Consider the following 22687-nt stretch of genomic DNA (forward strand, 5'->3'; position numbering starts at 1 on the left):
GGTGCCCTCCAGCCGGTCCCCCCTCCACCGCTCGGCTCTGTGAGGCTTAATATTTGGAGGTATTACCTTTTCTTAACCTGAGCGTTTTGGACAAATCAACCATGCAGGGATTTGACTCAACAAATCCCCCCCCCCCCCCCCCCATAAAGGATTAGTGGCAGTACAGCAGGAGAACTTGTGGTTCTGAATGCACGCACCCACTGCTGTACCAACCACAGTATAAAAGAGTAGCCGTAAAAAAAAATATTTACCAGCGACCAAGAATATCTAAATAATAATCCTCACTCAGTGAACCTGCTCACGTATCTTGGTTATCAATCTGTCAGGAATCCAATCCACAGATTATAATCATGTAAAACTCCAACATCCTACAACCCAGAGGACTGGAATGGTCTCCGAACACAATCCCGATCCGACTCTGTGACTCCCAGGTCGTAAATTGAAGCACATGCGAGGATGTTGAATAAGAGTTGAGGTTTTTTCTGCCACTGGGAATCTGTTCCACTCAGGATTCTCCTTTGTGGGGGGGGGGGGTTGTTTGTTTTTATTCTCCCCTTAGCACAAGTGGGTGGCGGGCTAACGGCTGCTCCGTGTTTGCATCAAAATGTAATGACACAGCAGAGACAAATAAAGAGATCTGAAGCAACAGGAAGACTTAGAAACAGGCAAGGTGTCAGATTTATGAAGGGGGTTTCTGCAGGGAGTAAAACCCACATGGGGGGGGGCTTCTCATTTTGTGTTTGAGCCTCTCCCAAAGTCTACGTTGACAGGTGCGTATCCCTCTATGCAGATGACACTGCTCGATACACATCTTTAGCGTTGTTGTATCTGAGAGTTGATCCCAAATACGACACGTGTTTATTATGTTCAAGTGTCGGAGCAATTACGGATCTGGACCGTAAAGGAGGAGCTAAGGTGACGCCCCACGTCACCGCAGTGCTGTGAAAGGAACTTATCCAACCAGGTCTGGCGTGTGTGTGTGTGGAGATGGAGAGGTGATTACAGTCATGACACTGGGGGTGGGATTATGGAGGATTACACGCACACACATGGACACACGGTGATGACACAGGAGTGCAGGGCGAACACTGATGCACAAAAGATGGGGGACGGGGGGGGGACGGATTATGAGTCAAAAACATAAAAGTCAAGCAGCTTGCATGTTTGACTTTCTCTTTCTCCTGCCCCCCCCCGTTCCAGGCAGTAGTCTGCCAACATGGCCGTTCCCAGGGGACATCGCCCCTCCTCCCCTTGGCCTCCTCTTTTCCTCCTTCCTCTCCTCGTCCTCGTCTCCTCCCCGCTCCCCTCGCAGACCCGTCCTCTCCTCCTCCACCCGACCGTCAACGTGGCGGTGGTGTTCAGCGGCTCCAGCTACCAGAGCGAGGTCAGAGGTCGCCTCAGCGGGGAAAACTTTGTCGACCTGCCGGTGGTGGTCAGCCCGGTGACCGTGCTGGTCAACGACACCAACCCCCGCGACCTCCTGACGCACCTCTGCGACGCCATGGCAACGGAGAAGCTGCACGGCGTGGTGTTTGAGGACGACGTCGGGTCGAGCGCGGGGACTCAGGTGAGAACGTTTCACGCTAGTTTGGCGTTTCAGTCGCTCACGTCTGAGCCTCCCGAAGCTGCGCAAGGCAACGTTTAAATTTAAAAGCGCTCCTCCTGTCATCTTAAATCACAAAGCGGGCGAGCCAAAGCGGGGCGACCCCCCCGTCTGCAGAGGGAGGAGGACTCAAACCGCTGACTCTAAAGTCGCTGCCTCGTATTTATGTTTGATGAGCGGCCGCCATGACAGTAAAGGCAACTTTAAACGCTGCTTTTCACTACGGTCTGAGGAATGAGGAATTTGAGCCCTTCCTGTTTGACCAGCCGACCCCCGTTTCACCCTCAGGTGGCCGAAGTGGCACAGATCCTGGACTTCCTCTCCACCCAGACGGCTCTTCCTATCATGGGCGTCAGCGGCGGCTCTGCGGTCGTCATTCCCTACAAGGTACCGTCAGAATAATGAACCCCCCCCCCCCCCCCAGCCCCCAGCTTCCAGTCTCAGACCGTTTCCACGGCAGCGTCACTCATCTTAAAACAACTTAAGTAGGTCAGAGCAGTGAAACCCGCTTTTACCAGCGGCGCATGCTGCATGCAAATATTTTGGGTGCGAGCGACACAGACGGATTTGAGCGTGCACGGAGATGGGTGGCGGACGGCAGGCGAGCGGCGCAGCTGCAGCAAAGAGGAGACACGTCATCCACATCATCATCATCATCATCATCATCATCATCATCCTCTCGTGCTGGAAGAGCGTTGCTTCATTTCCATCGTCAACACCTCCTATTTATAGATCGACTCTCACGCATAGGAAACACACACGAACACCCTCGCAGAGCAGAGCAGAGCGCAATGGATTCATTCCCCCCCACCTGTCTGATGCCAGAAGCACACCCCCCCCCCTACGAACTCCAGGACTCTATTAAACTCTTAATTGGACTCCAGGAGCGCCTCTAATTCACCCCAAACTTCAGGCCGCTCACTCTTTTCCCATTTTATCGTTCTCTCTCACCGCCTGCTCCTGCGTGGGATCACCTCCCCTCTTTGTGACCTTTGTGCGTCACGGAGGTGCTCGTGACCCCCCCCCCCCCCACCGGATCTCCTTTGGAGGCCGCTGTCAGGTGGTTCTTGGTTCTGTTTATTCATTCTGATTCAGTCTCTGCCGTTTAACACAAAAGTGCAGATGGCGTTGAGCCGAGAGCCCGGAGCTGAGTGACGGCGCTCCACAGAGGTCTTCCTGTCGGAGGCCTCGTTCAGCCCCCCCCACCCCCCCTTGCTCCTCCGCTCTGCTCTACACTCTGTGGCGTCTCGCACAATGGGACAGGTGGATGGATGGAGAAAGACAACGCTTCTCTCCGCGGATAAAAGAGCTGAACGGCGCCTGATTATCAATAGCCTGACGACGGCGAGCGTCTTTGATGGGCGCGTTTTAAAAAGATGCCACTTATTTTAGGGTTCCTGTCTCAGTGATCCGTCTCTTTGGGAAGGAGGGAAAGAGGCAAAGATGAAAAGACTGTAGGGAGGAGAGGAAGTTCGTCTTGTGTCCGACACACGCAAACCGAGAGGAGGAAATGAAAGAGAGAGAGAGAAAAGAATGGAAGAAAAAAGATGAAAAGACTTTAATAAGGTGTGTGTGTGAGAGAGAGAGAGAGCTGGGGGGATCATTAGGGGGCACTGCATCCAGATGTTGAGTCATGGATTAGAGCGAGAGAAAAAGGGCCAGGTGACCCACTCATCCTGCCCCCCCCACGGATTAAACCTCTGTGATGGGGGGGGGGGGGGGGGGGGGGTGCTTTGTTTTGCAAACAGGGAATAATTAGCCGCCTCCTCCGTAGGCGATGGCGGTCTGGAATGGTCGCCGCCTCTGGACGTGAAGCTGAGAGCGTCCAAGCGTGTAAAAACCGTTTATTACAATTTACAGCCGAAAGTGGAAGACGATATTTCTGGGTCCACAGTCTGCGGCTGTGATGCTAAAGTCACGCTCTGTTTGTGTCGGCGCCGCTCATTGGATCAGAGCGCCCGTTTCTTTTTTTTTGGACATTTATATCTGACCTGCTTTCTCCACTCGTCTGTCTGTCTGTCTGTCTGTCTGCCTCATGACCCTGGAACTCCGTAAACGGGTCAGGATCGCTGGGAATGGGAAAGGCGCATCAATGGCCTCTGGGTTTCACACCACGATAATTACCCTACAGATAATTTACAGATTGCCTACTGTATCCGTACCGGGAGCTAATTTCACAACCCTGTCGTCGGCTTGCTTCCGCCGAGGGGAAGCCGAACGCCGTCATATATTTCACCTGAATACGTGTCAGAGAAAATTCCCGTTTCCACCCTTCTGAAGCTTTTGAGGGGATAAACCGGCGCCTGGAGACGCCGTCGCGTCATTCATCTTTAATCCCCTGTGAAAGACTGTTCCCCACGAATAAATATGAGCATCTCTGACTCTTTCCAGGCGGACGGATCCTCCTTCCTTCAGATGGGAGCGTCTCTGGAGCAGCAGGTCGTCTGCATGTTCAAGGTAGAAAAAAAAAACGTGAATAAAAAGGTTCTATCTCGGCTGCCGTACCATATTCCGTTCACCAGCTGGGACCACTCAGGCGATTAACGCCGCGTATCGGAGGGGAATCCCTGATCTGAAGCTCTCTGGACAGATTTCCGAACTAATAGAATAGATTGTACGAACTCCCGCGGGATCAGGAGGCTTAAACGGAACAATGTTTTTTGGGTCAACATGATAATCCAAATTAAATTCACTCAAAACAATCATTTGGAGATATTTGTGGTGAAATGCAAACTCTTCCACACGGTCCTGCCACGCGACCCCAATTTGACCTTTCAGGTTTTCCCAATCAACACCTTCATCCACAGAAGCTAAGCTAACCAGCTAGTTCCAGTAGAGAGTATTGATCTTTCCATTAGCGGTCCTCGCAACCTGACTGATTTATTTCTACCCCCCCCCCGTTTCAGATTATGGAGGAGTACGACTGGGGCGAGTTCACGGTGATCACCAGCTTGTTGCCGGGATACGACACCTTTGTGGACATCGTGCAGTCGTACACGGACACTTCCTATTTCCTTTGGAATCTGGAGGACGTGCTCTCTCTGGAAATGTCCGTCGGGTCGAACGAAGTGAAAACCAAGCGTCTGCTACAGCAGGTAAGACGGGATGCGCAAACTCTGGATTGGGTTGCGCCCTCTAGTGGCCAGTTTGTCTTTGCTGGAGTTGGTTTGTCCCTCTGTTTGCGGGGATTACACTGAAACACTCCCGAAAGTCGAAGCAATGAATTTTCCGTCCGCAGGTGGACTCTCAGGTGTTGCTGGCCTACTGCTCCTACGAGGAGGCGCGGTACCTGTTTGAGCAGGCAGCCGAGGTGGGCCTCCTGGGCCCGGGCTACATCTGGATCCTCCCCAGTCTGGCCGTGGGAAACCCAGACGTCACCCCTCCTGTTAGCTTCCCGGTCGGCGTCATCGGAGTCATTACGGACCAGTGGAGGAAGAGCTTGCGCCAGAGGGTGAGGGAGGGCGTCGCCATCGTGGCGAAAGCCGCCGAGAGCTTCAAGAAGCAGCACGGCTTCATTCCCGAGGGGCGCGGGGATTGCAACAACCCGGCCAGACACTCGGACAACGTTCTGTTCAGGTGAGGAGCCCCGACGCTTCCCGTTAGACGTGGTTCTGGACGTGGTCGTGGACCAACGACCGCTCACGAACGCCTTCTCGCGTTGCCGTGGGTTGCAGACACATGCTGAACGTGACGTGGGAGAGGAAAGACCTGTCGTTCAACAGCCAAGGCTTCCTCACCAACCCCTCCATGGTCATCGTCGCTCTGGACCGGGACAGAATCTGGGACAAGGTAAACCCGACGAGCTGACGTTGCGGGCTTTGCGTTATTATGGCTTTGCATCCCCTTCCCTCGATCCCTCCCCATGGCGGGAGGTTCAAATCCTCTGACCTACAAACACAACAACAAGGTCGAGCCCGGCGGAGACATTTTGGCAAAAAGCCGGCGGAGGGAACTATCGATGGCGAAAGCGCTCTCTGAACAATAGGTGACATTTGAAGGCGGGATTTCAAATCGATATAGCGGCGTGCCTGCTGACGTTGTAGTCCCCCCCCCCCCTTGCACCCCGATCATTGTATTTTCGCTCCTTTTACATGCACACACACACTTTTGAAGCCCGAGGGGGGGGGGGGTTATTACCAACGTGCGACCAGGCCTGAATGTAATCTCTGAGCTCTAGAAAGACCGGCCTACCTTATCAATGTCACCTCCTGGAATACGTGCGCACATACGTGTGTGTGTGTGTGTGTGACATGGACATGTTGAAGTGCGCTTGGTTTTATGCATGTGTCGATCGTAAATCGAACTTCATGACATCCTGGTACTTTAACATGTTTTTCATCATCATCATCATCATCATCTTCATCCGGAATAATTTGAATGTGAATATGCAGAGTTAAATAAATAACTGCGTAGCGTATAATTCCCCCCTAAGCACCCCTGTGGTTCTGTGCCGCCCGCCTGCTCTCCTCCAAGGTGGGCACATTTGGCCGGGGGATCCTCCAGGTCCGCTACCCGGTCTGGCCTCGGTACGGCAGCTTCCTGGAGCAGGTGTCCGACGACCGTCACCTCACCGTGGCGACCCTGGAGGAGCATCCCTTCGTCATTGTGGAGAACGTGGACCCGGGAACCGGAACGTGCGTCCGCAACACGGTGCCCTGCAGGCGCCAGGCCAACCGTACGGCGAGGTAGGCAAACGGCCTGACACATCTGTAGTCCTTTAAGCGCTGAGCGCCGCCAGTAAAGAGGAGGAGGAGGAGGAGGAAGAGGAGGAGGTGTGAATGAACTATTAATCTCGTTGGCTGTGACGGACAAAAGGGTTGTTTTCCAGATCGGAAGACCCGAATCGCTGCTTAGAAACAACTTTCTGTTAATATTTATTCCGGATTAAAGCCCAAAATCAGAGTCGATATTTCAGATACTTCTGACTTTTTCCCTGAATTGACTTTAATCATAAAGAGAGCGACGTAGCGGCATATTGATCGGCAGTGAAGATTTATCGCTCCAACGCGGGACAGCTGTTATCCCATCCTATCCTCTTTCTGTATCTCTTTCTCCCGGGCCCGGCGTGTTCCATTTGGAAGGTGACCAATGAGCTAGGAGCAGAGAACGAGGTTGGAGGGTGGGGGGCAGTTAATCCTGCCGTGCCGTTTGAGCACCTTCCCCATCGGAGCAGATGTTTAGCGTGATTAAAAGCGTTTTGTCTACCTCATTAAATTCACGTCTTCGGACAGATGATGGCCTCTTTGGCCGGAACGCTAAGCCTCCCTCTGTCCTGATTAACAGCAGGAGGTCCACGCTGAAATCCGGGCCCGGTCCGGATGTGTCGGGCCCGGCCCGGTGGGACACCTGCAGCCGCCGGACACCGATCACACATATCGCTAAACTTCGGCGGAGCGTTCCTGAACATTCCTGCTTCCGGATCCGCTCCCGAAGGGGAATCAAATCCGAGCCCGTCTTATGCCCGGCCCTCCCGTCTCATTTCATGAAAACCCGGTTTCTTCGGTTTAATCCTGCCGAGAGACGCTTGAGAAAAACACGAGCATCTTTGCAGAGGGCACAAAACAGTGATTTGTAATTTATTTATCTTTTGTGCATTTCCGTTCGGAACTCTTCGGATGAGTCACCGGGTGCCGCAAAGAAGCCAAGCATCTGCCTCGAGGCTGGATGCGAGGCGTTTAGCTCCTCCCTCCGGTCCCCCCCGTTAGCTCTCCGGCTCAATGTTGTGCTACGAGTTCCCGTACAGGTGTGACATCTCTCGGGTCATGTGACCTGGCGTTAGCCTTTGCAGCAACATTATGCTTCTAGTTTGTTCTTCTAGCATCGTCGCTAGTGATGGCAACCTCCTCCTCCTCCTCCTCCTCCTCCCGCTCCTTCCATCTGTCCTCCTGTGCTCCTGAACACTAAAGCCGCAGCCCTGCGAGGCCTCCTTGTTGTTTCTCCTCATGCTCCCCGCCTTCTGTTCACCTGAGAGTCCCTCCTCTCCGTCTGAGACTCCCTCACGGCGCTTCCCTCCACGCTGCACTAGTTTCTGGGCATTCTGCAGCGAACTGTGGAAGGATACTGCGCAACACGCCTGTGTGTGTGTGTGTGTGTGTGTGTGTGCATAATGACGACAGGTGTTGAGATCCTGCAGCAGTTAATTAGCGTAGCTTCATGGAGTCCTGTGAAAGCAGCCGGTCTTTCTAAAGCGTTAAGTTTTGTATAAATCTCGAGTCGATCGCGCTCTTCCCGACTCGGCGTTTCACGCTTTCGCTCACGTGCTATTTCTGAATCAGTCTCTTCTGCTGCCTCGCCGGCATCTGTGTGACAAAACGCAGCACGACTGCGAAGGTAGAACACTTCCCGTCCGGTCAAACCTTCGCCGTCCTCCGTTGCTTTCAGCGCCCCCCCCCCCCCCCCCCCCGTTGTTTATCAGTATTATTATTTTTGCTGTCCTTCTCTTGTCTTCTTCTTCACCCCATTAAGTCGCGAGGCCACGGAGAGGAAGTGAGCGTCTCTCACATGTCTCACACCTTAATGGCCTTTGATTAGAGGCCGCCGCCGCCGCCGCATCACTGAGTGCGTGCGTGTGTTTGTGCACGTGCACGTGCGCTCTTTGAAGGCATCGTCTTGACGTTGATTGCAGCCAGTGAGCCGGCCGTCGTTGGTTCTTTCAACATATTTAGACTCTCTGAACTGCAGCAAACAGCTTCAGAGCTAAAGATAACAACCGTCCCGGCTGTCAGCGGGTTTCTGATCACAGGATGGAACAGAACTTTACTTACTGTACCCCCCCCCCTCCCCCTCTTCTTCCAGTATCATCGGCCACCCCGAATCCTACACCAAGCTGTGCTGTAAGGGCTTCTGCATAGACATCCTGAAGAAGCTGTCCCGCACCATCAAGTTCTCCTACGACCTCTACCTGGTCACCAACGGAAAGCACGGCAAGCTGGTCCGTGGGACCTGGAACGGAATGATTGGGGAGGTGAGAGTCGTGTGAAAGCAAGGGAACACCTTAAGTGTTACCAAGACGGAGCAGTTCTAATGGCCGGATGCTCAGATGGGGAGACAGATATTGTTTCACATCTCTGCAGCCGGACGTTAGGAAACGTTAGCAACGCAAACTGTTTGCTTCAGCATGGCTCACAAGTTTTTTAAAAAAAGCATTGCTCATGAAATTCAAAATTTGCTCTCCTTTCAGCGAAGAAGAGCTCGGCAGCGTCCTACGGGACGGAGGGAAGCGGGTTTTGTTGTGATGAAATCCACCCATTATACAGGAGCCAAAAATAGTTTGATACGAATGCAGATGAAATGCAAAGGAGGCGTGGCTTTAAGCCGCCGACCGCTGTCAATGCCTCGCCGCGTTTTCCCTTCACCGCCGCCGCCGCGTGCGTTTCTCCTCTCAGGTGGTGTACAGACGGGCCGACATGGCCATCGGCTCGCTCACCATCAACGAGGAGCGCTCGGAGATCATCGACTTCTCCGTGCCGTTCGTCGAGACGGGCATCAGCGTCATGGTGGCCCGGAGCAACGGGACGGTCTCCCCGTCCGCCTTCCTCGGTACGGAAGCGATGCGTCGGTTTGTGTTTCAGTCTCGCAGGTCTTTTCCTGCAGCTCCCTTTGTCGTGCATGTCGGCCATGTTGCTCCCACCTTCCTCCTCCACTTTCTCCCGGGATGGCCTACTTAAGTAAGTTCTGTCTCTGCAGACGCTTCAGGAAATTCCCATTAAGCTTTTATCCCGCTGATAACTGTAGCCTACAACTAAATCCCCTTATGCACCGCACACACACACACACACACACACACACACACCTAAATCCCTTTTTGCAAAACCCAAACAACAAAATTCAGCACATAGTTCTGAGGAGTGACTTTCGGTCTCCTGACTCCTCCTACTGCGCGGCGGCCTCCTTCCATCCCAGCTGGAGCGACTGACTTTAATCCTTCCTGTTTCTCCTCCCCCCCCCCAGAGCCCTACAGCCCAGCGGTTTGGGTCATGATGTTCGTGATGTGTCTGACCGTCGTGGCGGTGACAGTTTTTGTGTTTGAGTACTTCAGCCCAGTCGGGTACAATCGCAGCCTGGTCAGCGCCAAATGTGAGTTTTTTTTTTTAATTTATTTTGCCAGAATTTAGCCGTCTGTCAAGTTTCAGACGGATCTTGATGACATTTTCAGGAAATGTTGGGAATGCTACCAGGATCAGATGATGATGATCCAGTTAACATCCAGGTTTCTGTAAATGGAGCTTCAAAATCTATTCCTCAATATCTCGGTTGATTATTGACCGATGTTTATGGAAATTGACGACTGAATTTCATCCCGCTCAGATATGGATTGCAGATGTTATCATGATTTTTCAAATAATGGGGGTGCACATTTGCATTTGGGGGCTGCTGTGCATTTAATATTTAATAGAGGCAGAGATTTCTAACAAGCTTAATTTTATAGCTGAGTCGATTCCACACCGCAGCAAATCAACGGGTTTGTTCTATCTTTAATTCCTGAGGAGACGGATCCAGTTTTGTGGGATTGAGGCGCTTGGCGGAGGTCTGTGCTCTTTATGATGGATAAAGACGTTCAAATTTACTTTTTTAAAAGTCAGAAAATAACCGGAAGCTTAGAAGAAGAAAAAAGGATGCATGAAATATAATTTGCTAATTTTAATGCCAAACCCGTTTCAGAAAAAGTTCCTAAAGGGGATTATAGAGACAGAGCTAATCAATCCCAGAACGTGGCGCTGAGAGCGCCCGCCTCGTCCCCGGGTCTTAAAGGTCATATCCCCTTTTTTAATTACCAGCTGCTGTAATCAAACGCTGATGGATGGCGGCGGCGGCACCCTCCGTGTCTGCGCAGGAGCAACGGTGACGGGGGGAGCGGTGGGAGCAGGCGGCGGTCCCGATATTCTTCAGTTCGGAAGTTTGTAAAACGGCATCAGTTAGAATCCGTAGAGAAGAACCCTGAACATAAATCTCTGAGAGATACAGAGAATGCTCAGAGATCACATGAAGGTCTCATCTCTCTGGTAACCATGGAGATAGAGTTTCAGCTTTCCTTTTTTTGTTCGAGACCAAAAACAATAGGCGGAGCAGGGCGGGGCAGAGAGGTGGAGCAGGGGAGGCGACCTCCGTGACTGTCCTCTCTCCTTCTTTCCTCAGCCCCCGGTGGTCCCACGTTCACCATCGGGAAGTCCGTGTGGCTGCTGTGGGGCATCGTCTTCAACAACTCGGTCCCCATTGAAAACCCAAAAGGAACGACCAGTAAGATCATGGTTCTGATCTGGGCCTTCTTCGCCGTCATCTTCCTGGCCTCCTACACGGCAAACCTGGCCGCCTTCATGATCCAGGAGCAGTACATCGACACGGTGTCCGGGCTGTCGGACAAGAAGGTAAGAGACCAGAAAGACAATGGCAGCTGCAGATGGATTGAGGCCAGAGCCTGGCTGGGTTCACATCTCTCATGTTGAAAGGATAAGGAAAGTGTCAGTTGGGACGCTTCCGGTTAATAAACGCTCTAAACGTGACCCTCTTATTGGCGTCGAACAGATGTTTAAATAACGTTTCCAGCCTGTTCGCTTACATTTAAATTTGTTTTCTGCTCATTTACCGGAGGAACTTCCGCTGCGAACATAAAAGGGTTTCAGGATGAAGGCTGCAGGGACCTATCCTCGGACCCCTCATCTTTTCTCGTGGGCTGATTGTGAAGTAATAGATTAATAGCGTTCTAATCCGAATCCATTCTGGTGGAAGAGTGATGATGCCATTGCAAACACACCCACACACACACACACACACACGCTCATTGTGATTGGTTCATTCATTTGCTCCAAAGGTCAGCGCCGTCACCAAGGCTAATTGGGCGCTATGGACTATTTTCTTCTGCTGATATTAACGCATCGATGGGTGAAACGTAAAACCCGGATCGGGAACAAAATGGAACTGGGTTAGGATCATCTGTAAGCAGGACATTATTCAAACGGCTGCTTTATGGCATCATTTAGAAAAGATTTATTCAGGAAGAAGTAATGAAACTGATTTCATTTAACTGAGTTGTTCCTCTTTACTATATTTTCCAACTATTCCTTCATTCTGGTTCTTTTTTCTCTCTTCGAAATTATTCTACCTTTTTGCTTCCGTCACCTTTCCTTTTATTTTTTCATCTCCTCCTTCCTCCTTTACTTTTTCTCCTCTCCTAATTTCTTTTCCCTTTTTATTAAATGTTCTCCTTTTCTCCCCCCTGATTCATTTTCCTTATTCATCTTATTTTTCTTTCATTTATTTATTTTTCCTTTGTCCTCGCCTCTGCTTCTTTTTCTCTTTTTTATTCTACGAATCCCTTCCCTTTTTATTCTCTCTCTTTCCTAACTCTCCATTCTCTGTCCTCTTTGGTCCTTCTGCTCCTACTGCACCCCCCCCCCCTCCACCCCCCCATTTCTCCCTGTTACCCTCTCTTCTTTCGACACCATCTCCCACCTCTCCCATCCCTCTCTCCTTCTCCTCCTGTCTCCCGCTCGGCTCTCGCTCCCTCCAGTCTCTCTCTCCTCTCCTTCCACACTCTCTTTACTCTCCCCTCTCTCTCCCCCTCCCTCCCTCCTTACCAAAACCTTTCATCTCTCACCTCCTTCTATTCTCTTGTCTCCCTCTCCCCTCATCCCTCATGTCTTCTCGCCCACTTCCCCTGTCCTCATCCGCTGTCTCCCTACAGTTCCAGAAACCGCACGAGCATTACCCTCCTTTCCGATTCGGGACCGTCCCAAACGGGAGCACGGAGAGGAACATCCGCAGCAACTACCTCGACATGCATTCACACATGATGAAGTACAACCAGAAGGGGGTGGAGGAGGCGCTGGAAAGCCTCAAAACCGGGTAGAGTGTGGCGACACCTTAACAGGATCTTGCCTTTAGATGAGAGTGGTTATTATCCAGCGGGTGAGACGTCCCACGAATAATGATTGTAATTTGGGTGACACAGCAGAGACTCGATGCTCTCTGTGCTGGAGCACCTTTTTGAAATGAAGGCCGACATGACGGGTGTATTTTTAGATGAGAGTCTGTCGCGTGTCAAGGTTTCAGAAAGAATGAGATCAAAAAGCTTTAAGCGACTTTACATATTTTTAGCTCCTTTTTTTTTTTTTACAAAGAGTTTATACTTTATACTTTGACATAATTCCCTGCATGGGCTGAAAATTCACTTTCAAAGGATTAAAAGCAGGTCTGGAATATTGCGTCATCCCTTTATTTCGGCCACATTAGCAACGCGCCGCTCTGGATTGCGATATCAGACTCTAGAGGGTAATTATTAATCTCATGTTTCCAGATGTAAGATTTTTAAGTCTTTGCAAATTCCGATTCAATTTGAAGTCCTAGCCGACGAACGAACTGCAACATCAGCCTGCAGGGTAGAAGAAGCCTAAAAAACCATTTTTGTGGTACAGAAGACTTATATTTAACATGCTAAAACATGCTAACTGCTCAACACTCCCTCAGACAAAGATGATCATCCCTGCGTGCAGGAAGCTGGACGCCTTCATCTACGACGCCGCTGTGCTGAACTACATGGCCGGGAAGGACGAGGGCTGCAAGCTGGTGACCATCGGCAGCGGGAAAGTGTTTGCAACCACAGGATACGGCATCGCCCTGCAGAAGGACTCCCGCTGGAAGCGCCACATTGACCTGGCGCTGCTGCAGTTCCTCGGAGACGGTGGGTTTTGCACGTTTGCATGCGTTCCTGTCTCACCGTGCACGTGAACCGCGGGACCGGCTCCGTTCCAGTCGGGTGTGTGTGGTGGATCAGCCGGGATGTGGTTTTACAGGGAAGAGTTAATATCCTGTGGAACAGCAGGCAGACTTTGGAATATGATTATCTCCATTACACACTCCTACCTCCACACACACACACACACACGCGCACGCACACACACACACGCGCTCACCTTGACAGCTGTTGGTGTGGAGTTAATACCCTCCTCCTCCCTCCCAGAGCTTAAGAACCAGCACACAATCGCTCGCAGCCACTCTGAGCTTTCTGTGATGACGTAATCAAGAGTGCATTTGTGGTCAGCGTGTGGAAGCCGAGTGATGGAACGGGCCACGTTCCCTGTAGGAGGCCGCTTGGGGGGGGGGGGGGGGCAGTTCAAGAGAAGGCCACCTGTTCGCAAATCTGGAGCTAATATGCTAGTGATTGCTAATGGTGATGTATTCAAAGACTATAAATTCACTCTAGGCCACCAGTTACTGACGAAGCGTGAGCGAGGGATGCAAACTGGAAATCCGTCTCACGTACGTCCCTTCCTGCAGGAGACACCCAGCGTCTGGAGACGGTGTGGCTGTCGGGCATCTGCCAGAACGAAAAGAACGAAGTGATGAGCAGCAAGCTGGACATCGACAACATGGCGGGCGTCTTCTACATGCTGCTCGTTGCCATGGGACTCAGCCTGCTGGTGTTTGCCTGGGAACATCTGCTTTACTGGAAGCTGAGACACTCCCTCCGCAAGTCGCACAAACTCGACTTCCTGTTGGCCATCAGCAGGGTAAGACGGGGAAATTAGCTGTTTGGAAGCGATGCTGGGTTGAGCGCGGCTTTCTTAATTGGCGTAAGAGACGTTGAGAGAGTGCTTCACTGATTTCTGCACGTCTCGTTTGTTTAGCTTTTGGCTCGCCGTAATCGCGCAGCTCGCCAACGGTTTGGTTGAGATGGAAAGACAGGCTGATTGATTATTGCGAATCTGAGCGGGTGCTTGTCTTTGCGGCGCGACGCGCTTCAAAGGCACGCCCATGGGATGATTAATGAGCGAAGATGGATCTTCATTTGCATGTAATTAAACGGTTTCATTGGAGGGTTCTTGTTAAGATGTTATAAAACGGTGCGGAATACTCATTGTGAAGGGAGGGGTGCGAAGACATATTAAAGACAAGAACTCTGGACGCTTCATCTGCAGCCAGTCTGACTCGACGTGCAGCTTGAACGGCGTTATTTGGGGACGCGGTTAAAAGTCGAAAAGCCTTAGCTGAGGTTACCGTCTGTGGACTCCAGGCTCCTCTGCCATGCAATTACACCACTGGGCCCGGATCAGGGTTTCATCAGATTAATGGCTAAATGACTATCTGAGCATTAATCCGTGTGGGGCAGCCCCAAAGGCCAAATTTAATTTGGCTCTTTTAGAATCTCACAGCCAACTAACTGGAAGCCTGGGATTTGGCAGTTTGACCATGCAGGGAGTTGCTGGTTCCGCAGGGGATGCAGGGCCATCCATACTCTTATCAGGGCATTCCTCCCAGATTTAACCCATTGAGTCCCAGGAAAATAGGCGACTGAGTCCCGCCTTTTTTATAAAAATTATTGGAGTGAGATATTAATGAAATCAGGTTTGTAATTTTCATCAGGAGATGGATTGTCATCTCGACCAGAAGCCTCACCCGTGATAGTTTCCCCTCCGGACCTCTAGGTGGAGTCAAGGTTAAACTGCTCTGTGCTAACGGTTTAATTTAATTACAATTACTAAGGTGATTTATTCTATCTTTCCATTGTGTTTCATCTCCCAGGGCATTTACAGTTGTTTCAATGGAGTAGAGGAACCTGGGCGATTGTCCGTCCTAGCCAATCCCGACCTGACCTCCAACTACGCCCAAGCAAACATGCTGAAGATGCTTCGCACTGCCAAGGACTTGGTCTCAACCGCCAATGTCGAGACTTCCCTAGACAACGCCACTAAGACCATAGAGCAGTTGAGTCGTCACGGCAATAGCTTGCCCATTCGCGTTCCACAAGTCGCCACGGAATCTGTGCCGGGAGGCTTTGCTTACGTGACGGAGAACCACTGCCCCTTTCTCCAGCACTCCCAAACCACACCTCTGAGCACTTCCTCTTTGAAACAGCAAAGGGGTGTGGCCAGACCCACGCCGCTGCGCTACACGCTCCCAACTCACTCTTCTTCATGTCTGTATGACCGTCCACTTCCTGTGTCCAGCCTAAGTAGCCCCCACCTGGCCATGAGCGAGCCACTCCCTCATCAGCACCCGCACCACTACCACACCACCGGAAGACTCTACGTAGACGCCCATCCTCACTCGCAATACATCCCCTGCCCTGACCTCCAGCTACCTGATATCTACTCCTCCCACACGGCGGCCTCTCCTCAACACCAAACAGGGTTTTCCCGACGGAAGCGGAGGTCCAAGAGTTTCCACTTTGAGGATGAGGATTTAGTGAGGAGGAAACACAGGGACCAGGAGAAGAGCGACAACAGTCCGGTTCGTCTGAGCGAGCTCAAAGCCAACCGCCTCCAAGGCAACCATGTCTCCACCACGGGCATTGACAGCATCTACTCAAAGGAGAAGATTCGCCCCCGGGTGGAGAACTACGGCTCCTGGCCCCCAGAAGATCTGATGCTGGGTGGGCGACGTAGGCACCGCCGCCCTTCTTTCCTTAAAGCAACGTGGGGCAGTGAGCAGATGTGCCAACTGGATGACTCCCAGTCATCCCTGTCCAGCCAATCACGTTCCACCCTGCCAGACCTGTTCCCATGCATTCTAACGCCGACCACACCCGCGAAGCCCCACAACCCCGCCCATCTTCGAAACAGCCTGTGCCTCCCACGGAACCAGTCCTACCTCCACATAAGGGAGGACCAGAGGAGGCATAATGGGCGTAAGGGTCAGCGGCTGCGCCACTCCTACTCCGCCCACCTCCCCACATATGGAGAAGCGGTGCGACACGGCGCCGGACTAGGGCGAGGGATGGTGCGTAGAGCCACCAGCTTGCTCAGCAGACAGTACGCACACTACCTGAACTCGTACCCTGGACTGCCCCTCTACCACGGCCCCCTAGACCTGCAGCACCACAGCCAGGCCTCCAGCGGCCACCCGAACCCCAGCCCAGTGTGCCAGCTGCTGGCTTGTGGTGGGGGGAGGTGCGGAGGCCAGCGGGCTCTGCTGTACCAGGACAGTGTGTATGGAACCTACGGGGTCTATCAGGGATCCCAGACCGGATCAGAGGCCCCAGCAGGTCAGGGAGCCCGGGGTCAGCTTACAGGGAGTCCCTGCGTACTCCGTCCTTGGCGACGGGTATCCAGTTTGGAGTCTGAGGTCTGACGAGACCCCAAAAATTGACGGAGGACGTAGTGAGGCCGTCGTGTTTATAGAATTTATGACTTGGAAGTAATTTTCTATGTGACTTTTTGTGTTGAAGGATCTGGGCCTGCACATTTAACAGACGTTCAGGACTTATTTCGTGGACACGAGCGAGCTCAAAAGACTTATCTATCCTTCAGGAAGCTGAAGCGGGCCGGCTTCTATTTTCCTACGACAGTATTTGAGTGTTTCCTGTTCACTAAGATTTACAACGGCCCGCCATGTCTGTGCGTGTTGTGTGTATTTTATCGTGGATGGTTGGGAGTCAGTCTTGGGTGTTGCTGAGTATACTTACCGTTTACATTTTGGGGGTTGGATGGAGGGGAAAGGGTTTGTTGTAAAAAGATTTCTAAAGTCTCGGAGCTGAACCCTTCAAGTATTTATTCCACGAGAAGTCCGTATGAACACAAAGGACGACGGTACCGGGCAGCGCTGGCCAGCGCTCGATGTCTTAAACCATGCAGTCTGGTTCCTCGCCGTGTCCCAGCGTGAGGCTGCGCAGCACGCCACACAGGGCCTCGCAATAAACCAATTCTTCATCTACGTACTATTTCATAGAGAGAAAACGGGATGTTTGATGTCACATTCATGTATTCTATACATATAATAGCAATTTATATTCACGCTTTAGCGTTTCTTCAACTTTCGGCACGTTGTTTTTCCTTTTTTTTTGTAAAGCCGTCGCTGATCGATTGGAATATTTATCGTCTCCATATCGAGACTACTAATCGGCCTGTATTAAGAATTTATTCACTTTCTCTTTTTCACTCTTTTATATTCCATCATCGTCTCTCGTTTCCCGCCCCACCATCTGACCGCTACACGGTCAAATTTAAATCGGTAATTGAAAGCTATTCTAGTATCTACCGGTATATTACCTGGCTCCCTCACCCTGTAATTAATCACTTAGATCAATTAAAGAGCCTTTTTGGATGAGCGTGCACGTGTGTCTGTTTGTCTCCTTGACTGCTTGAGTCATATTTTTGTGATTGCTTGCTGTGATCACATCAGTTTAAGGAAAGGAAAAGGAACGCGCAATCCCCATTCTAATACCAGAGAAGGGCTCGGAGCGCACAAACCTCCGCCAAGCAGCTCACCCCCCATTTTTGGAAAAATCTTGTCAAACATTTCCTGAAAATGTAATCCGATCGGATGACATTTTGGATGAAATGTAAGATCTGTTCGCAGCTTCTCGAGTTACGTTGCTGAAAGACAGACAGCGCCAACAATCTGCCATCAGTGTGAGGACTGAGCAGAGTATATGTGCTGTGAGGCTGATGAGGCGACGAGCAGCAGGTGTCCTGAGCAGCACAGGTGATGTGGATGAGCTTTGATTACAGGTGTGGCACGCAGAGCAGGAAGCTCCAGCCGGGTTTCTGACAAACTGACTGCAAATGTAGCAAAAACGCGATTCAGGATCTCTTCTGGATCATCACCAAAAATGTAATGTGTTGAAGATCCGTCCGGAACATTTTGAGTTATGTTGCTAAACACCGGCAGAATCACAACCTCCTCGGCGGCGGTCATAAGGAGAACTTTTTCTGTCAGGCGTGAAGCAGGAGGGAATTAAGAACGACGCGATTCCGGATGAGGATCCTCTGATCCTGCTGCAGGGAGGTCGGCCACGGCCTGCAGAATCCTGGTGGAATACTCTCCTGAGCTTTGGGACTCGCGCCGGCTGCTGATTGTAAACACACACTCCAAACGAGACCGACTTATGCTTTGGGCTCACGGCTGCTCTGAACCACCTGAACTCCTGACGGGGTTTCTGCTACAATCGCGCCACGTCATGAAGTTTCCTGCGGCGAGGCAAACGGAAAAAAAGAATAAAAAACACCTCAAGGTGACCTGTTGCCAGCGCGATTACTCTCCCTCTTTGCTGCTGCCGTGATGAGATGAGACTCCATTTTGGACACCACCAGATGGAGAGTCAAACGTCGGAACGCTTTGATTTCTCCATTACGGTCTGCTTTGTTTCTGGAGCATTGCTTTAGATTGGGCGGTAATCATGATTTCGTCCTCTGCTCGGCTACAGAAGCAATATTGTTTTTAGAGGTCAACGCAATTTGACTTCTTTTTCTTCCTCCTCGCTGCCGTCATCGTCTCCCCTTAATGAGGAATAACCTCAAACATTTCGTAGTCCGGCTGATTCTGAGGCACACGGGGGCTGTTTGTATGCAGATAAAGAAGAATCAGTGACCTTGGCGGCGCCGGCGTCCAAGTCCGGTCTCCTCGCACCTCCCGCCTGCAAACGAATTACTTGACATATCGCAGCAGCGGCTCCAGATGTTCCGAGTCACCTTGAGACAAAAGGCTGGACTGCCCTCATCGATGGGGGAGAGGGAGGGAACAAGAAGGAGATAAGAACGCAAATAAAAATAACAACGATAGAGGACATTGAGAGGAGCAGAGAGATATTTGGGACAATGCAGGAGGAACAAAACTAGAGATGGAGAGGGAGACGGCCGAGAATTGCCAAGAGGAGGAGGAGGAGAGAAAGAGCGAGTTCCATGAGAGGAAGAGGCGCTGGATTTGAGAAGAGATGGAGAGAATAAGAGAGGGGAGGGGAGGAAACGGAGGGAGAAAGGGAATGAGGACAGCATGAGGAGATGATGTTAGGACAGCCGATAGGAGGAGGGGGTAGGAAATGAGAAGGGCGGAAGATAAGGAGGGAGGGATTCGTCTTTGAGTGGGGAAACGGTTTGATGATAACTGCAGGGCGGCGATGAGGGAAAGACGGCGATGAGGGAAAGACGGGCCGCATCGCCTGGGAATGTGCAGCTGTGCTCCGCCGGCGTTGTTAAAGCGATGCTGGAAATAAATAAACAACAACAACACACGATGTCGTAGACAGACAAACACGGCAGCCGGCGTGTTGACTCCCATTATCACGTTAGCCGAGCCGGAGAGCGTTCCGAGCGTGGCGGCTGACTGCGTGCACGAGGACGCGTTTTGTTGCGAGCAGCGGCTCCTCTCGCCGCCGTGAAGACGATTGGATCTATCGGGCAGCAGGAACGTTAATTACTTCAGCAATCGTCAGGCTCACTCCCCACAATCGCTCCCATCTCTCGGGAAGGGGGGGGGAGCTCGACCCATTCAGGACTTGCCTCCCTTAGGGACCAGGATCAGCTGCTGCCTGTGCTAAACTGCATTCCTTGCACTCCCAAAAAAAGAAAAGAAAAGAAAAAAGACACGGCGAAGTATCCTGAGTTGAGAAAAAGTCCATTTGAGTTTGCACCCTGGAGGAAATCAGCGAGTCGGGACGGGACAACCTTCATTGGGATCCCAGACATCGTCTATCAGCAAATTCCCCCCCCCCCCATCCTTGGTCTTAGTAGGAACTGTTTTTCGGCATCAGGTAATGAATGTAAAGGGGGGGGGGACGCCACGGCTCAACGGGCCTCGTATCAGCCAAACAACTCCACGCCTCCGGGTTTCACATTGATTTCCTGCTATACAACATCCGACATGCTTCCTCCGGACGACCGGATGCTTCCTGTAAGAAGCCAAATCTTTATTAGTTACACAATCCACGGGCTCAGCGTTAATGCTAAGCTAAGCTATCTTTTTTGACTCCAAAAAACCCACTTACATGGCTTCATGCTCTATATCCCCCCCCCAATATTTTCTTCCCCACAGACAAAAATGGGACGATTCAACAGCAATAAAATGCCCATGAGACGTTCTTGTGACATACGTGTGTGTGTGTGTGTGTGTGTTTCTAGGGTACCGGTTAAATGGGGTCAGTGAATCTAATTGGGGACAAACCTAAGTCAGCCTCTGATTCCTCCTGCAGCTGATATAAAGCAGTTTGTGTCTGAAGTGTGTGTGTGTGTGTGTGTGTGTGTGTGTGTGTGTGCGCGCGTGTCCTCAGCACATTCTAAATCTCCTTTAGCCGATCAATCGCTGATCCTTAGCTGTTTTTCGGTGTATCCAATCAGGTTTTGGACGCATTGGGAATCAAAGGAATCAGTTTGCGTTTATTTTTAGCTTCCCATCGCCCCCCCCCCCCCCCCCCCCCCCGGCTCGACGGGAAGTCAACAACATAAATGTTGTGGTGGCAAAGTAACGTTTTTTTCCATCTAATTTTAGAGAGAAATCACTTTCATCTGTCTGGACAGGCTTCTGCAAACTTTTCAGAGGAGACAGACACGGGTCACGGGTTCCGGGTCGTGCACGAGGTTTTGGACAATCCAGATGTTTTTTTGGGTACGGGCAGGTATTCCTCTTCACCTTTGGGCCGACCTTCCACCAATACCTTCGTTTGTGAGCAAAAACAAGACCACTGACATTCCTGTCTACTTTCCTGGAGCGAGAAATGATGATGAAGGTCAGCAGAAGAAGAATAAGTCTGATTAAGTCTTCGCGTCCCCACACAGCGGCAATTAGCACACGCTAGCACGTTTGTCTGTGTGTGTGGGGGGGGCTCTCTATGCATGAGAGGATATGACAGGACAGTGCAGAGATGTGTAGAGGGGAAGATTCGACCTTGGCTGTTCTATTGAATTAAAGTTTCCATTACAGAGCGAGACGGGAAGAGGAACAGGAACAGGAACAGGAAAAGGAACAGGAACAGGTCAGGGGCATTTAAGCGTTATATTACTGGACTAGAAGGATCCGTCACCCCCCCGTATTCTGAATAAAACACCATCTATCTCAAACTTCCTGCCTGCGAAGCTCTAAAACCTGCCGTGGACAGATCCGGACATGTTTTCTACGGTTGTGGACCGGGTCAGAATGCAGATTGTGTTTACAGATCAGCCAGACGGGAACCCATACGGGGGGGATAACAACCTCTCTGTTCCACACATGACCTTCAACACAGGACCCGGGTCCGATGGGAGCAGATGGGAGCAGACGGGACGTTCCAGCTTTACCGCCGGAGACCTGGCGTGCTGCTTTCTCCACGCAGACATGAAAAGAACACGCGTGTGGAAGTTGGGTTCCGTCTTTCCCTGCTACACCTTGAGATAACTTTCTGAAAGCGCTGCAGGCCTGCAGAGATGTCCTACCCCCCCCCCCCCCCCCAAGGCTCAGATGGGGGGGTGGAATGCGGCTTCCAGGTATAGTTGTTGATCCTTGAAGTAAAACAATTTCCCCCAGCAGCGTAAGAAGGGGAAAGAGAGGAATTAGCTCGTATCCCGAGGCTGTGAGACGGCGCCTCATGAAAGTAAATCCAAAGTGCAGCGAGAAGTGGGAAAACACGAGTGAAAACAAGTCCTCACAAACTTCTGACAAACACCTGGGATGGGCGCTCCAGCGTATGAAACGCGACCCCCCATGATGAGCGGGTCGTTGCTTCGGATCCAGTGACGTGCGGTGAGGTTCGTGTCTGGTGAGGCACGGTCAGATTTACAAATATATGAACCTACAGCTTGTTCATCATTTGATTGGCAACATTTAACGTGTTTTGTTTAAAAATTCGTACCAGCATTTTTTACATACTGTTACAAACCTGGCTCATCAGTTCATGACAAAAAGGGGAGACCACACATAATCTCCGTATCTACAAAAGATTTACTGAAATTATTCAACTGTGCGTATCAGTGTGCGTGCAGCGTTGAATGTGTGTGGATGCGTGTGTGTTGATCAGTTGAAGTTTAACTGATGTTTATGTGAGGGTCGTGTTGCTGCGCTCGTTAATTTGCCTTATTACGCACACCTGTTTCTGCCTCTCGCTCCTGGACCTGCGGCGTGGGGATTGGCTGCGGTCACCCCGGGTGCACCTGAGGCAGATTGAGCCAAATCGCCACCGGCCCTCATAAGCCCTGCTCCGCCCGCTGCTCCCCGTCGGACTATTCTTCGGTTCTCGTCTCTACGTGCAGCACGTCTTTCTGCCGCTCCCCGTCCCCGTCCCCGTCCCCGGGTCTCGCCTCGGGGGTCTGTAACTTACTTGGTGTTTGCCTGATTTCAGATTAGAGCATGAAGCTGCAGAAACCAAAGCTGTTTTCGCAGGGTGTTATTACACTGTTATAAGCC

General features: G+C 51.4%; 1 protein-coding gene across 1 annotated transcript; it reads left to right on the forward strand.

Moving 5' to 3' along the window:
- Positions 1 to 1216: 1216 nt before the first annotated feature.
- On the forward strand, positions 1217 to 16669 carry grin2cb (glutamate receptor, ionotropic, N-methyl D-aspartate 2Cb). The gene is made up of 15 exons (XM_068754284.1): positions 1217 to 1567; positions 1892 to 1990; positions 3995 to 4060; positions 4510 to 4698; positions 4842 to 5179; positions 5278 to 5392; positions 6077 to 6288; positions 8399 to 8567; positions 8989 to 9142; positions 9554 to 9679; positions 10739 to 10968; positions 12285 to 12445; positions 13093 to 13280; positions 13877 to 14109; positions 15122 to 16669. Exons 1-15 carry the CDS (start codon positions 1217 to 1219, stop codon positions 16667 to 16669), a joined length of 4179 nt encoding a protein of 1392 aa, XP_068610385.1.
- The last annotated feature ends 6018 nt before the right edge of the window (positions 16670 to 22687 follow it).

Source organism: Brachionichthys hirsutus, chromosome 21, assembly GCF_040956055.1.
Source record: "Brachionichthys hirsutus isolate HB-005 chromosome 21, CSIRO-AGI_Bhir_v1, whole genome shotgun sequence".
Taxonomy (NCBI): Eukaryota; Metazoa; Chordata; class Actinopteri; order Lophiiformes; family Brachionichthyidae; genus Brachionichthys; species Brachionichthys hirsutus.